At 46.3% G+C, this 15908-nt stretch overlaps 1 protein-coding gene across 7 annotated transcripts in view; it reads right to left on the bottom strand.

The window, feature by feature from the left end:
* Positions 1 to 6211: 6211 nt before the first annotated feature.
* The window catches only part of MYT1 (myelin transcription factor 1), a 141233-nt gene continuing 131536 nt past the window's right edge, over positions 6212 to 15908 (bottom strand). For all 7 annotated transcript variants that reach the window (XM_075901020.1, XM_075901021.1, XM_075901023.1 and 4 more), the window contains 3 exons: positions 13982 to 14085; positions 12043 to 12186; positions 6212 to 8891 (listed from right to left, as the gene is read on the bottom strand). In XM_075901020.1, coding sequence (XP_075757135.1) covers positions 8751 to 8891; positions 12043 to 12186; positions 13982 to 14085 — 389 coding nt within the window. In that variant the 3' untranslated portion in view covers positions 6212 to 8750. The remainder of the gene's footprint in view (positions 8892 to 12042; positions 12187 to 13981; positions 14086 to 15908) is intronic.

Genomic DNA, 15908 nt, shown 5'->3' with positions numbered 1-15908 from the left:
GCTGTCTGAGAGATTGGCTCTAAAGACCCCAAGATCAGATAAGCATCAAAGGTGCCCAGCCAGGTTTACTGTCAAATGAAGTACAGCAGTAGTTGTCAGTAGACTCTACCGAACCACTACACAGACATACCCCCTGACAATGGACACAGCTTAGTCAGAGCCAGGAATGCGACACTGCTTCCTTGGTTGAACAATGACAACTCTTTGGGGTACACTTTTGAGGTACAAACAAGTAACACCCTGTGACAGGCACTGAGCCTGCAGGGCCTAGCCAGGGTTACCTGGCTGCAGAAGTCCCTCCCACACAGTCCTACCGAGCATGCCCGGGCTGTAGCTCCACTATAAAAGCCTGGGGAAGGACTCAGTCAACGAAGCCAGCTGGAGGAGAAGGACCTGTGAAGGAGGCTCCCACACAGTTGTTGCCAGAGACTCCAGGAGAGGCCGGAGGGGAAGCAGAGCTGGTGCAACCCAGGGACTGCCTGCCGAGGAGACGAGTACAGGGGAAGGAACCCCAGGAAACCAGGGAGGAAGTGGCCCAGGGCAGGAGTGGGAGCCTCCTCTCCCGCCCAGAGAACCTCGGTGGGTTTCGGCCGGATTGCCCCTTCGAGGGAATGACCCACTACCTGGTCGCTCACAGGGCCCTGTGCCGGGACCTGGTGGAGTAGGGTGGGGCCGGGTCCCTCTACCTGGGAATGCATCCCTGCTACACCCTAAACTGTGTTATGTACTCAGGCCGGAGGGCCTCGGCTTTGCCAAAAAGGGCTGGACGTGGACTGTGTTTCGGACTCAGGTTGGAGGGCCTTGGACTTAAGAGGGTAGGCGGGAGGGGCCCGCCACACACCCCACTCCTGACATGTCAGGTTACCACCCTCTGACATTACTAGATCCACCCATTACTTTGTACATGAAGGTTCAATCACGATCTGTCGTGCTGCCAGGTTAGTCTCTGTCATGAACCTGAGTCGGTATGTTCCTGTTATCCTGGGGGTGGAGGGCAGGGTATCAAGCTGTTTCCTAATGAGCTGTTTCTCTGTCCTCTTACAACCCCTCTGGGATATGTTTATGGCCTGTGTCTAGTCACTCCCTGTTCATGCAAAATTTCACAAGCAGGGCCTGCCTCTTGCTCAGAGCTTCACTTTGTTTTATATTAGCAAGGTCTTGACCATTGCTGTCCGGATCTCAGGCCTCAGACCCAGCCTGTGATATATGAGCTTTTGTTGCAGGCTCTCATGTTACATGAAGAATTATTTTTCCTTTGTCTAAAAATATGGGCAGAATCTACCTCTCTCTCCCTCTCCAAAAAATCCAACACAGAGGATGATTTGAGACTCTTTGAAAGTGTGGGTTTTTTTTTAAAGTATATGATGGTTTTCCTTCCCCCTCCCCCCCCCCAAGTGCAATCTGCAGACAGAGAAGTGTATGTCCCCATTTATATTTGATCATCCTGTATACAAATTCTGATTTTCTTTCTGCTTGTTTCTGCTTTAGAAATATCAGAGGCTGTCTACCCAGTTTTTGCTAGAGTCCTCTCTGGTCATCTGGGGATTATGGCAAAAGACAGAAAGCTGAGAGGAAAAGACGTTCTTCAAACTGTTATCATTTTGGTTTGGATTTTAGTTAATGCCTGTTTAATTCAAACTTCCAGCAGACACTTACGGGAATAATCTCTCAGATAAAGGTTCAGACATCCTTCTCTCCTCAAATGAAACATGAGAAGCTCCCACTCCATCTCTCATTCTTTTGAGAGTCCTGCAGTAACCAGAGAATAAAACCAGAGAATAATGAGATTAATAATAATGAGAATAATAACCTGAGATTTTTAAGCACAGAACACTGAGAGCCAGGACTAGTGGCTGTAAACAAACTTTATGGGACCACAGGAAACTTGGCCACACCTAGGATAAGTGGACATCTGGCTCACTGAAATCATGCCAGACCACGGATGTTGCCCGCTCAGCGCGTGCCGGACTAGAACGCATCAACCTGTTAGTTACTTTTAAAAGAGATACACATGTACAATTCTTCCGTGGAAGACTCCAGTACCAAGTGCTACAGTCGCTTCTCTTTCATTATGTCAATAACCATGTTCAAGTGTCAGATACATTTTACCAGGGAAAAACTCAACTTATTCCATGAGTTTCATCTAGGACTATGACACCGGCTAACTGCATGCAAATAGGGGAGCTTTTCAAAGCGAAGACAAACATCTACAACATCTTAAAAGGAACCCCAGAAAGACACAGCAACCTCCTTGCAAGGTTTGTTGAGAAATCCAATGAGACATTTATCTTGGTTCCCAGGACCTGCTTTGTGTTAGAGAGAGAAACCTCTGGGGCTGACTGTGGATAATCACACAAAAGACACAGATTCAAAGGCTGGAGGCACAGGCGGAGATGGGGGTGGGCCTGAGTGGGTGGTGGCCCTCCCTCTTGACATCCAGGCCTGCCCCCGCTGCACCCCCCAGCTCTCCTCATGACCCAGTGCTTGTCTCACCCCGCTAGGACCCTCACTGGAACCCCACTTGCAGGCCGAAGGGCCGAGCCGACCTCAGGAACCCAGGGATGCAGACCCCAATCTCCAGGTGCATCCTCTGACCTTCGTGTCTGGACGTTCCACGCCCCCCTCACCCCCAGGTCAGTTGGGGGGGGGAGGTGACCTCATCACCCATCCTGCTCTCCCTGCCCCCCGTCCCAAAGTCAGAACCCACCCAAGTGGGCTCATCTGGCTACGCCACTGGCTGTAGGAACAGCTTACCTCTGCCCAGCGTGAGGACCGGTCACACTGATCTTCCCAGGCTGGTGGAGTGATGTGGGAGTTAGTCTTCTAGTCAAACCTAACAAAAGGCTTCTCAGGGAGGAAACATCAAGTCCAAAGAAAACCGTTAGCCCTTCTCCAAGCTCCGGCGTTGCTGAAGTCTTTTCAGTTCGCCCCAGATGCAGATGCCTCTTCGTGGGCCTTCCCTCAGTTCGAGCAGTAGTAACTTCAAACAACAGTACTGTAATAGTTGTTTTTCCCACCGAGGTCCCTTTTCCTTCAAGCCCCTGTTGACACTGGAGTTAAGTGGCTTCCTTTTACAGAACAGCTAGCTTGGTTCCCCTAAGCACCCTGAGGCAGCGTTCCCTCTCATTTTTTCTACCCATGTGCAGAATAAATTTTGTTTTGTGCACCAAGGCATGTCCAAATGTGTACCACCAGTAGAAACACATGCTGCTGCTGGCTGTGAGTACTCTGCTAATCAGCTGAGTAGCATCTGAATCTCCCCTGGGTAACCGCCCCCTCGTACAGTTCCACAGGCCAGTCCCGGCTGGAGCAACTGCTGAAGAGCTCCTTCCCCTCTGGCACCTCCCCCTGAGTGGCTGGATCTCTGGGCTTTTATCCCTGGCCTCTCCTTTGAGCAGGGCCGTGGGGGTGGGGTCCGCTCAGCCAATTGGGCTAGGGAAACTCTCTGGAGTTCAGTGCGGGGTAGCCCTGCCCCGTCACACATGGTCAGGGAAGAAAACAGGTCAGAGTTGGAACATGAACCTCTCAGGCAATGTCTACACTGGCAGGTTCTTGTACAAGGACATCTGGTGCAAAGGTTCTTGTGCAAGAACTCTTGCACAAGAACACGTCCACACTGCCATGTGCTTTTGTGCAAGCGCATTCATGGCAGTGTCTACGCTCTCTTGCACAAAAAAGCTCTGAGGGCCATTTTAGCCATAGGGCTTTCTTGTGCAAGAAGTCCCTGCCGTGCGTCCACACTGCCCTCTTGCACAAAAGTTCTTGTGCAAGAGGGCTCACACCTGTTAGAAACGAGCATAGCTCTTGTGCAAGAAGCCCTCTCTTCCAATGCCATACTGTAAATCTTCTTGTGCAAGAGAGGGCGGGTAGTGTAGACGCTCTATGAGAACAGTCGTTCTTGCGCAAGAACCTGCCAGTGTAGACATAGCCTCACTGTCTCAGCTCCCCTCCTGAAACACAGGAATATTTATGCAACATTCTTGCAAGTTGTTCCAAGGAGGAGGGAGAAAAAATGTTCTGCTTAACCTCTGAGGGTAGGACAAGAAGCAATGGGCTTAAACTGTAGCAAGGGAGGCTTAGGTTGGACACTAGGAAAAACTTCCTCACTGTCAGGGTGGTAGGAATAAATTGCCTAGGGAGGTTGTAGAATCTCCATCACTGGAGATTTAAAAGAGCAAGTTAGACAAACACCTGTCAGGGATGGTCTAACTGGTGCTTAGTCCTGCCATGAGGGCAGGGAACTGGACTTGATGGCCTCTCGAGGTTCCTTCCAGTTCTAAGTTTCTATGATTCTGGAATGACTTCTGCTTTAGTAAGACTGGAATCTACAGAGTAATTTGTGCATTTTCTTTCCTCCTATAAAATTAAAATACATGTAGAGGTGAGGGACCAATCAGGCAAACTCCCATGCACATAAGGAACATTACTCATGCGAGTAGCTCATTGACTTCAAAGTTACTCACATGTGTGAACTGACCGGATTTGTCCCAGTGTCCGTTGTCTGCATCCTGCTGAGCTGGACACCCATGATGGGTTCTTTTGGTGTGAACCGTCTTGAGGACATTTTCCAGTGGTACCCGAGAGGCCATTGTTTTTAGTGAGCCCTGGCGCATGCCCTGAGTTTCCTTATGGGAATGAGGATGGCTGAAAAAAGTTCTGATCCAACACGGGGATATGAATCCCAGCTTCGCAGCTCTGAATATTTCCTCCAAAAGCTTGGGTCTAACATTCCACTTGTCCAGCTGGGGAACAGAAACTTCATGACCTTCTCTTCTAATCCAGGAGTTAAAGAAAATTTTAACTCCCCCTACCTTAGCATTTTCACTCTGCATCTTTGAGGAAAGTGATAAATGTGTTGGGGTTTTCCCCCCCAAGAATTGGGGAGGAAAACAAGACAGAAAAGAAATCCTCATGCTAGACCACTGTATTGTGCCATATGAATCTTGCATATCCCTTCCCAGTGTGTGCGGATAATGAACTTCTTGCAAACCAAAAACCTTTAAAATTGCAGTGCCCTTTCTAAAAGAGATCTGGAACAATGCAAAAAAATAATGCATCTTTGCTTGGCTAGCACACTGCTCTCCCCTCTGTACTACCTGAGGACATCTCGAGTGACCCTTTCTGATGCACTGCCTGCCTCCCTGTTGACATCTTGCTGAGGCACACAGCTGGGAGGGCTTTACTTTTGCCCATTGCACTGCATCCATTGACTAAATCACAGAGCTAACGTGTCTCCTTCGCAATGAGCAGAAACTTTAATAACCACGGCGTGAAACCAGGATTGAGTGCATTTATGGTTAGGAGCCTAGGCCCAGATTTCTGACGGTACTGAGGCATTGCTGCACATAGCGTTGTAATGCCTAACAAATTTAGGGGCCGAACTGATTTAGGAGCAATGCCCACATTCCTTTGAAAATCTGAGCCCTCGCCCTACTGTGAAAACCCTATCTGCATCTTAGAATCATTGGGTTGGAAGAGACCTCAGGAAGTCATTGAGTCCACCCCTCTGTTAAAAGCAGGACCAATCCCAACTAAATTGTCCCAGCTAGGGCCTTATCAAGTCAGGACTTAAAAACCTCTAGAGATGGCGATTCCACCCCCTCCCTAGGGAACACATCCCAGTGCTTCCTCACCCTCCTAGGGAAATAGTTTTTCCTAATATCCAACCTAGACCTCCCCCACTGTAACTTGAGACCACTGCTCCACATTCTGTCACCACTGAGAACAGCCTCTCTCCATCCTCTTTGGAACCTCCCTTCAGGTAGTTAAAGGCTGCTATCAAATCTCTCCTTCCCACCCCCCTGCCAACTCTTCTCTTCTGTAGACTAAATAAGCCCAAATCCCTCAGCCTCTCCCCATAAGTCATGTGCTCCAGCCCCCTAATCATTTTTGTTGCCCTCCACTGGATTTTATCCAATACATCCACATCCATTCTGTAATGGGTGTTTCAGAATTGTATACAATACACAGAAATATATTCAAAACACAGCTCAGCAGGTTACCCATGCATTGGAACAAAGCTCTTAGAAAATACTGGGGATTTTAACAATATCTTTAAGAAAGACCATGGGAACTGAAGTCACATACAGAACTGGGTTTTTATTATGAAAGAACCCTGCGAATACATAATGAAATGCTGTCTGCAGCATACATTTCCTGAGGAAAGAGGATCACAGTATTCATTTTTCACAGAATAACATGTAGCCTGCTATAACTTTCAATGTGACTCTTTATTATTTAAATATTAACAGTATTCCTTCACATAAACAATTACTCAGTCATCACATAACCAACACAGAAACATGACAAAATAAATATACAACAAGAGCACAGTTCATTTTGACTTAAATATTAAATAAATAATAAATACAGACTTTTCATTTACCATTAATCAGTGCCTGAAACAATACGAATGAAAACAAAATCCCTAAAAGTCTCTCTTCCCCTCCCATTGTCCCTACCCCGTCAAAAAAACAAACCAAAAATTATCAAAATGCCTCAGTTATAAAATATCTTTAAAAAATTCCCATTGTTAAAAGAATAAATAACAAAATATATAAAAAATAACTTGGTTGCATCAAAATTACAAGTAGGAATTGTAGATAGGTGGGTTTTTACTTTCCTTTGTTTCTTTTTTTTTGGAATATCTTTTATTTAAGGTCAAAAAAGTTTTACTTTTTTATTTTTTGCTTTTCTTTTCTTTTCCATGGTGTGGTGTCCAGTTTAAAATAAGTATAAAATTAATAAATAAGAAAGGTTAAATAAATAGCAAAAAGTTAACATAAGGTGTTGTGAATATAAATTACATACATCTTGCCAAAATTAAATAATTTACAGGATAATTAAACTAGCTACTTTTCCCTCGCTCGCTCTCTCTTCCAGGAAGTGCAATTTCTCTACTTTTAAATACTAACTGAATTGTAGTCACAAGCAAGTTGGACTCTATTTACATGTTAAGAATTGTGTTTTTAACACAGCAAATTACATTTTTTTCCATTTTATTTTTGCACTTGGAATGGGTCCTAACATAAGTGAATTCCTGGGATCCTGCAAACGCTTAAGCATGTGATTACATTTATTCACAGGAGGTGCCCAATGGACTTCAGTCGGGCTACCTACCTATTCACATACTTTAGAATCTGATCCAATGTCCACTGGATTCTTTCCATTATTTCCCTTGGACTTTTCATTATCCCCTAAATGTCTGCAGGATTAGGCTCATAACGACACAATATCCTTCACTTTATTATTGGTGAGCAAATTCCTTGCCACCCCTCACCTCACTGGAAATGATATTGAAAGTGGGGGGTTTATGTGACAAGTACTGGGGTGCTAGGGGCTTCTCTCCTGCAAAGTGTCATCGCCAAGCCGATAAAGAATTCTCAATCATAGTTAATGTGCATGTGAGATGAGTTTATTAAATAAGCCTTCAGCATTGGCTGGGACAGGCCAATATTTCTCTCTCTCTCTCTGCCAACTTCTTTCTTACAGTGTGAAAACCACCTTCAATCACTGTGCTCTGCCATGCGATGCAATGAGATGAATGAGGTGCAAAGCCATTCCCAATAAGGTGCAAAGCCATTCCCATCTCTACAGTCAGCTGCACGTATCAAACTGCTTCCCAAAGGGTTCTTTGGAAGATCCACACCCAAAATGCTCTTTTTGCAGAATGACGTTGGCTCTGTAACCTTGCACAAAAATATAGAAACCAAAAACAAACAAACCAACAACAACAACAAAAAAAACCCCATCGCCATATGTACATCTGTAAGGAATCTGCCACAGTCCATGGTAGATAAGCACTTTGCTGGCCATCAATTTGTATCTTTCATTTTTGCTGATAATCACTTGAAACATTTCTCTGGCATTGGTGCATGATCTCTGTACTGGCAGCGCCGTGCTACTGGAACAACAACCATAATATTGAAAAGAACCTGAACCATCCACCAATAGACTTCCAAAAAAAATCATATATACTGGACCATGACACATTTAGAATTTCTTCCGTATGAAATCTCTGGAATTCGTCTATTCATAATAGCTATTCTCATATTTAAGACAGACAAAGGAATACTGTAGTTGCAAACTTCAAAAGCTTCCCTGAGAACCTTTTTTCCATTGCGCTTTCCACTGGAGATCCAGAATCGCTCTTCAGAAAATAAAAATAAGCTACTTTATAATACTTAAGAGTTCCCGCACCCAGTGGATATTTCAATACCTTGGGGGTGGGAGGCCCAGCAGAGGTTTAGATTTACAGGTAGCCTGCAGCTCCAGCTTCTCATTTACAGTAACATATAACATAATTCATATGTGAGTAGGTGATCTGGACACATGGCCATAGACAGCATGAGGGTTTACGCCCGTTTAAACCAGACAAAATCCTGTTCTTGTAATGTACTAACCCTTGGATTAATTCTGCTATAATGCCTTCTTTCTCATCAGTAAAACCTGGCAACTCATAAAGACGCCTTATCTCCATCAGCAACCAAGCCCTGCAACCTATTGTAGGGTCTCATTGTCCATCCTCATCTACCACTTGGTACAGGTAGAAAAATCCCACTCTTTGCAAGAAGGTCCAAGTTAAGTAAATGAAAACATGGAGTTCAGTTCAGTTCTGCTTCTTGTAAATGGCCTCTTGGTTAACTTTTGGTCCTTTTTTTCATTCATTAGACAAGTTGTATAACTTGTAAACCTGAATACTTGGAGTGAAGGTTCCATCTTCTTACAGTTTATTTGTGTTATCCACGGCACTAGACTTGAATTCCCTTGACAGCCTGTTTAATGCTTTCTAGCAGATCCCTGTTCTCAGGGTTCTGATAACACTCCTGATTGGTGTACATGTCGGTAAGGGTATTAACATAAGCGTCAAAGTTCTGTTCGCTGATTGGCTCCTGAATCCAATAAAACAAAACAAAAATATAAATGGTTAAAAAGAAGAAGAGGTAGAAGAAAAAAAGAGCATAATTGCCGTGTTTAATTTTTCCTGGGGGCATGGCTGTGACAATCAATATTTGGTATTAATCATTATTTGTATTACAGCACCAGCTAGAAGGTTTCAGATAAGATCAGGGCCCCATTGTGTCAGGCGCTGTATAGAGGACAGTGTCTGTGTAACCCACACAGCTAATGTGGTTCACTGTCTCATATAGTGGCAATTTGACCACTTACAGCGAAAGATAAAAACAAGTAAGCTCTATAGCCTAAGGTGAGAGCCAGCTGGCTTTATAGCTCCAGATGTAGAGGTTCCTGTACTAAGCTTTCCAGGTTCCCGGGTGGCAGTTACATCTGCTCAGAAGAATTTACAGTCTAAAGGTAGGACTCTGCAAAGACTTAAACACATGGTTAATTTAATGCATGGACCAGTAACACTGTATACATTTAAGCACAAACCTTTATAGGATTGAGGGCTAAGCAGAGAAGGCAGATGAAAGGTGGAGGCACGCTTAAGGCCTCATAGTAGAGTCAGGATTAGAAACCCCATCTCCTGAGTCCTTGCACACTGATTTATCAACTCCAGCACGTCATCAGTGCTTAATTTGTTCCCAGGCTGACTCCTAGCATCTGTAGGCTTGGAAGTTGCTAGCCCTGGTGTAACCCACACACCTGCTGGGTGTGGCATTATCCTGGCTAGTGGCACTGAGACCACTTAGAGAGAGAATCATGAGTCTGCTCTACAGCCTTAGCTGCAAGGCAGCTGGCTTTTAGCTCAAGTGGTAGAGGCTCATGTACTATGCTCCAGAGGTCACAGGTGTCCAGCATCTGCTAGTGTTCCATTGGCACCTCTGAGCTTCCATGTCGGTTATTAAAGTAAAAAAAAATTGTTTGAGCTCTGGATTTCTTCCATTACAAATTAAGCACCCAGTGTTGCTACACCAGTCCAGACACTACCCTATGAAAATCCCTGATGGATACATCAGATTAGACAGAGAAAGAGAAGAGAAGGAGGGCCTGGGAGCTGAAGAAATGTTAGTAATATGATAGTGTAAGTCCTCTGAGCATTATTTGAACTGGAGCTGGTTGAACACATTAAAAACCTATTTGCTGACTGGTTTATTAGACCTTTGCCTATCAAAAAACAATTCAATGAACATAGTTTTTCACCAACTGCAGAGCTGAGAGAATTCTACCCAAAAATATTTGTCGAGGAAATTCTCTGCTGAAGGGCAGATAGTATCCAACCGGCCCAATTTTAAATCCAAGGCTTGGTGAAAAAGAATACTGAAAAAGGCGATGGAGCACTCATGCCACAGATCAGCAGTTCTCACACTGTGGGGCCAGACTTCATTTTAATGGGTCGCGAGGGCTCACTTAGATTAGCTGAGGCCAAAGCCGACGCTCAAGGGCTTCTGCTCTTGGTGCTGGGCAAGGTTCTCTTTAAGTTGTAGCAGCACAGCCTTGCAGCTGCTTAGTGCGCCTCACCCAGGGTATGTCTACACTATCCTCCTAGTTCGAACTAGCGGGGTAATGTAGGCATACCGCACTTGCAAATGAAGCCCGGGATTTGAATTTCCCGGGCTTTATTTGCATAAGCGGGGAGCCGCCATTTTTAAATCCCCGCTGGTTCGAACCCTGTGCAGCGTGGCTACACGGGGCTCGAACTAGGTAGTTCGGACTAGGATTCCTATTCCGAACTACCGGTACACCTCGGTACACTACCTAGTTCGAGCCCCGTGTAGCCGCGCGGCACGGGGTTCGAACCAGCGGGGATTTAAAAATGGCGGCTCCCCGCTTATGCAAATGAAGCCCGGGAAATTCAAATCCCGGGCTTCATTTGCAAGTGCGGTATGCCTACATTACCCCGCTAGTTCGAACTAGCGGGGTAGTGTAGACATACCCCCCCGGGGCTAAGGGCTGCCGCATATGGAGCTGCCTGGCTGGGAGAGGAGCACTTTTCCCTCAGTGATGGCAGCAGCTTCCTGCTGAGAACAGACCAGCGAGTCTCTGTGTCTCTCCCAGCCATGAAGGAGGGGACGTGTCCTCACGGGCTGTGACAGACTCGCTGCTTTGCCTTCAGCAGGGAGCTCCTTCTGCCGTTGAGGGAGAAGTGCCCCTCTGAGTCCTGAGTCTCTGGCTGGGTGGGGCTCATTAAGCAGCGGCGGGGCTGCGTTGCCATGCAACGCAGAGGGAACCTTGGTGGTGGGGTTCAGCTTACAGGCTCCCTGCCCAGAGCTGAAGTCCTAGGACTTCAGCTTTATTCTCCTCTCTTCTCTCCCATGTCTGGAGCAATGGGGCTCATACCCAGGCAGTGGGGCTTGGGCTGGCTAAAGCCCTCTTCTCATGGGTCATGTGGTAAGTCTTGTTATCAGGGGGATCACGGTGCCATGAAGTTTGCAACCCCCTTCCATGAATCAACTCCTCTGTGATCATCTCACAAGTGTCTGTAATCAGGTGTCTTCCACATCTGCCGCTCAACTTCCACATATACACACAACCCCCCCCAATTTTATACAATAATAATTAATGTCCTGGGACTAGCGAGGAGGTAATTAATAGTTATCTTTGGGTTTTCTAGTTTTGTGGTTGTATTCTCATTTTGCAGTAACGTTACGGCAATAGGCTGTGTGCTGCTGGGCCTCGTTAAAAGGAAACAAAACACATTCTCTTTGAGGATGCTATTCTTTGGCTGCCAGCTATTCCAAACTGAATTGAAACTCCCTGCACTATAATAGGAGCTGTAAGATCTTTCTGCTGTTGAAATCAAATTCCTCCTGATCTCTGCTTGTGTGGTGTTAGTCTAAAAGGCCCTGTGCAACCTTGATAAAGTTCCTATTTTCTGATTTAGCTCGGAGCTGTAATGAGACAGAACAATAGATACAAGGGGAGACCAGCAGACAGTGACAACAAAAGGAAGAGAACAGTGTATGCTTCACAGATACGGTAGAGGTGCGGATGTTAGGAAAGGCAGATGTGTGAACAAAGAGATTACCATCGCTAGCTATTTCTCTTAATATTTAACTGTATATAAACCCGATCCCGGAAATGGTTTTAGTGTTGCTCATTTGATCACAAGGATTATGATCAAACATTTTGAAAGTTCCTTACCATGTGTGGAAGGCGGATATTGGCAAGACTTTGGATAAGTGCCTGGCTCAGTCCTGAGAGCTCCAAGAACAGAGCTTCATTCTGCTCCTCAATTATTTTGTTTTCCTCCTCAATGTTCCTTAGGTTCTTCTCCATGGATGATATCTGCACAGTGAAGAGTGCAGCACAGTTAGTTGCTTTCACCCTTAGCTTCAGCCTCATTACAATACCCTCTGGGATTGGTCAAAACTGTTCTGTTGAAAGTTTTCTCCTGTGGAAACTTAGAAAATGAATGTTTTCCTGAAAGGAGTCTGTGGTCCTGGAATAAGCCACGTTTTTATCAAGTTTTGGTGATGATGAAAAGTTAAGATTTTCCATTGAAAATTCCCTGAGGGAAACTGGCAAAAATGGGAGGCGGGCGGGGGAGAGAATCAAAAACTTTCACTGAAAATGTTGACAATTTTCTCCCATTTTTGCCAGTTTTCCTCAGGGGAGGAAAACCCCCCACTTCCCAAAGAGCTCTAATAGGAGAGTGACCCTCTGTCCTGTTTTTACCGGGACAGTCCCTTATTTAAGATCACTTCCTGGCATCCCGACATTTTTTAGAAAACGGGCAGATTGTCCTGCATTTCCCCTGCAGTAGGAGGAGGGGAGAGGAGAGGAGCTGCCAGCACTCAGCACTTCAGTTGCTGAAGCCCCAAGCACTAGCAGCTCCCTTCCCCTCCCCACCCTGCCTTTGCGGGGCTGAACTTTGTCCCTGCAGCAACGCAGGGTGGGCGGGGAACTGTTGGCACTCGTAGCCTTTAACTGCTGGGCGGCTCTTCCGCCCCCCTCCCACTCTGGGGCTGGAGCCCTGAATGCCAGCGCCCCTCTCCTCTGCTTCAGGGCTAAAGCTCCAAGCACCAGCAGACCCCTTCCCTTTTGGGCAAAAGCATTCAGCGTGCAGCCCCTCCCCACCTTGGGGTGTGTCTAGACTACAGGGTTTTGTCGACAAAAACTAAACCTGCGTCTACACTACTGCTGAGTTCTGTCGACATAACGGCGACAGAACTCAGCAGTTTTGTCGATGCTGGTAAACCTCATTTTACGAGGAATAACGCCTTCTGTCGACAGAGTTCTGTCGACAGAAGGCGTTATTGCATGTAAACTGTCCTTTGCGTCTACACTGCCATGTCGACAAAGCAGCTTGCTTTGTCGACAGAACTGGATGTAGTCTAGACACTCTTTGTCGACAGAAGCTTTGTCGACGGTATCTGTCGACAAAACGTCTGTCGACAAAAGCCTGTAGTCTAGATGTACCCTTGGTGTCCCGTATTCGGCATAGGGAAGTAAGGTCTCCCTGTCTAATACATAAGCACACTGACACTTTGTAAGTTGTGATTGTCCTTAGAAGAAATGAATTGATGTTAATGACACTTCCCTTCTGTACTTTGCTGAGGTACTTTACTGAAAAGCATTTGCATACTTCAGAAAGTGGCGGAGGGCTGGCAGGCAGATTCCGCTCTTTGGTGAGCTTTTTAAAATCTGCCTTGGAGGGTCAGCTGAGGTCCCCCCCCTCCACACACACACATTCTCCATTGACTCCAATGAGCTTTGGCTCTCACTCGGAGATTCCAGAGTGAAGGCCCAGTTGGGGAAGGCAAGCCCCTGCCCCAGCCCTAGCTCCGCCCCTTCCACCTGAGGTCCCACCCCTTCAGCAACCTTCCAGGAGCCAAGTCCTGCTCGACACCAGCCCAACCCTTCCTGGCTACCTGGAGGGCCAAGGCTGCCCCCAGACTTTCCTGGCAGCCTGGATGCTTCATCCCCGACCCTGGCCCCAGTCTTCCCTGGTGGTTGGGGAGCTGGACTTCTGTGCTGTGGCCCCAGTTTTCCCAAGCAGCCAGGGAGTGTAGGCAGTTCTGGGAAGGCAATGCCTTCCCTTGCCTCCATTATCTTCCACCGCTGCTCCACCCTCACATACCTGTGACTGCAGCTTCACCATGGCAGCTTCCATCTCTGAGTTGGACTCATTCAGCTCAGTAATCTCCCTGTTTAACTGCTTAATTTCTTCATCGTTCTCTAGAACTGCAGGTGGGAAAATTGCAGTCAGGCACCCTGCTGCTCTGACTCACAAAGCCGCGGGGAGGCTCTCTTTTAGATACGCCTCAGAGCCCCCGGCAGTGCTGATTTTCTTCCTAACCCCCCCCCCCTCAAAAGCGAGCTCACACTTCCCATGGTTCTACAAGTTCCATAGCATCACAGTGAATTATGCGTGTCGATCAATGGCTCCCTGGCACAATAATAATCACAATGATGAATAATAATCATACTAATGTATAAAACCAGAACCAGGTAATGGACTCTTCCATCCAGAACCTCTCCTACTCAGAAGCTCTTCAGAGGAGATGCACGTGTGACTGGGCTCGCTACTAGTGTGACGTTGGAATGTGTGTGGATTTCATTGCTAGCGATAATGAGACTGAGTCATAAACTAGATGGGGTATAAATCACAACAGTAGTTCTAGGACAGTGTCGAATTTTCCTGGATCAAAAAAGGAGGAAGCGTTGTAGGGGAAGAGTGGGGCTTGATCAAATACAGGCACTCTCCGAGTGACAATCATCCGACTTACAAACAGCCGCATGTACAAACAAAAGCTCACCCGTGGCCTCAGGGGAGCCGGCAAGAGGCCCAGGGGTGGCAAGAAGCAGAAGAACTGGTCAGAGGACACCAGAGAAGCAGGGAGCGATTGTGCAGCCAGTGGCTGGAGAGAAGTGGTTGCTTCAAAGGGGAAATCTGATGCTTTTCTCTCCAGCCATTGGCTGTAGAGCCACCCCCTGCTCCTCTGGAGTCCTCCAGCCCTGGCTTGCCACCTCCTGGTGAACGGGCCTGGGTGTAATCCGTGATCGGGAGGGCAGCCTAGGGGCTAGGGCTGGCCAGAGGAGTCGGCACAGAGCCTGAGGGAAGGGGAGGTGGAAGATGCCCGGAAGTTCCCTTCAGAATCTCCATCTACCTCCTCACTCTCCTCTAATTACTCTAATGAAACCTGCCTTTCCTCAAGCACCAGCATTCAAGGTTAAATAAACAAGTATTTCTACTATTTTGCATTGCAAATATACGGTATTTCAGCTACATTAGGGGTTAAATAGACTTTTGTGGACTAGCTTGGGAACCTAACTACCATTTCTAGCACTGTTTCCATGGGAAAATGCATTCCGTTCCAAACAACCAACTTACAAACGCACTTTTGGAACACAACCAGTTCGTAAGTTGGGGACTTCCTGTAGGAAGCCAATAAAGCAACCCCCAAAATTCCCGATTTGCAAATATTTTTGAGAGTAAACGCCCTGAGTTTCTGTGAGAGTGTTTAAGCAATTAGAACGAATCCACAAAAAGATCTGTGAATTCTTGAAAATTGGCACTTGTGATTTTATATCTGAAAATTCACAATGGAAGCTCGCTTGTCATACTCCTTTTCTTAACTGCTACTCATCCAGTCCGGGAGCAGCAACAACACCAATTTCTCAATGTGGGTAATGAATATTCATAGTAAACAATTTGCTAGCAGCCATTAGGCTGACAATTATTTACTGAAGCTCTGTGCTGTACACAATGACGAACGAATAAACTCTCAAAAATCAGGATGAGTTTGCCAATGGTTTGCTAGACATGCAGCTAAAATTCATAACAAATATCACTCGTAGTTAAGGCTCTCGTTCAATTGCAGAAGGATTGTAACGTAGTTGCAGCCGAGTTGTGAACAAGAGAAGGAAAATCGTGACGTAATAATGGACTTTTATGAATTGTGGTAATTTGGAAAAGCCTGAGAAGGCCTGTTTGTTTATGAAAAATTGCTGGAAAAATATAAACACTCAAGTGCTACGTCACTGTTTCTCAGCCAGTGGTACGG

Source organism: Pelodiscus sinensis, chromosome 18 (assembly GCF_049634645.1).
Source record: "Pelodiscus sinensis isolate JC-2024 chromosome 18, ASM4963464v1, whole genome shotgun sequence".
NCBI lineage: Eukaryota > Metazoa > Chordata > Testudines > Trionychidae > Pelodiscus > Pelodiscus sinensis.
Note: the sequence above shows the minus strand (reverse complement) of the source record. Positions and strands in the feature narration are given on the sequence as shown.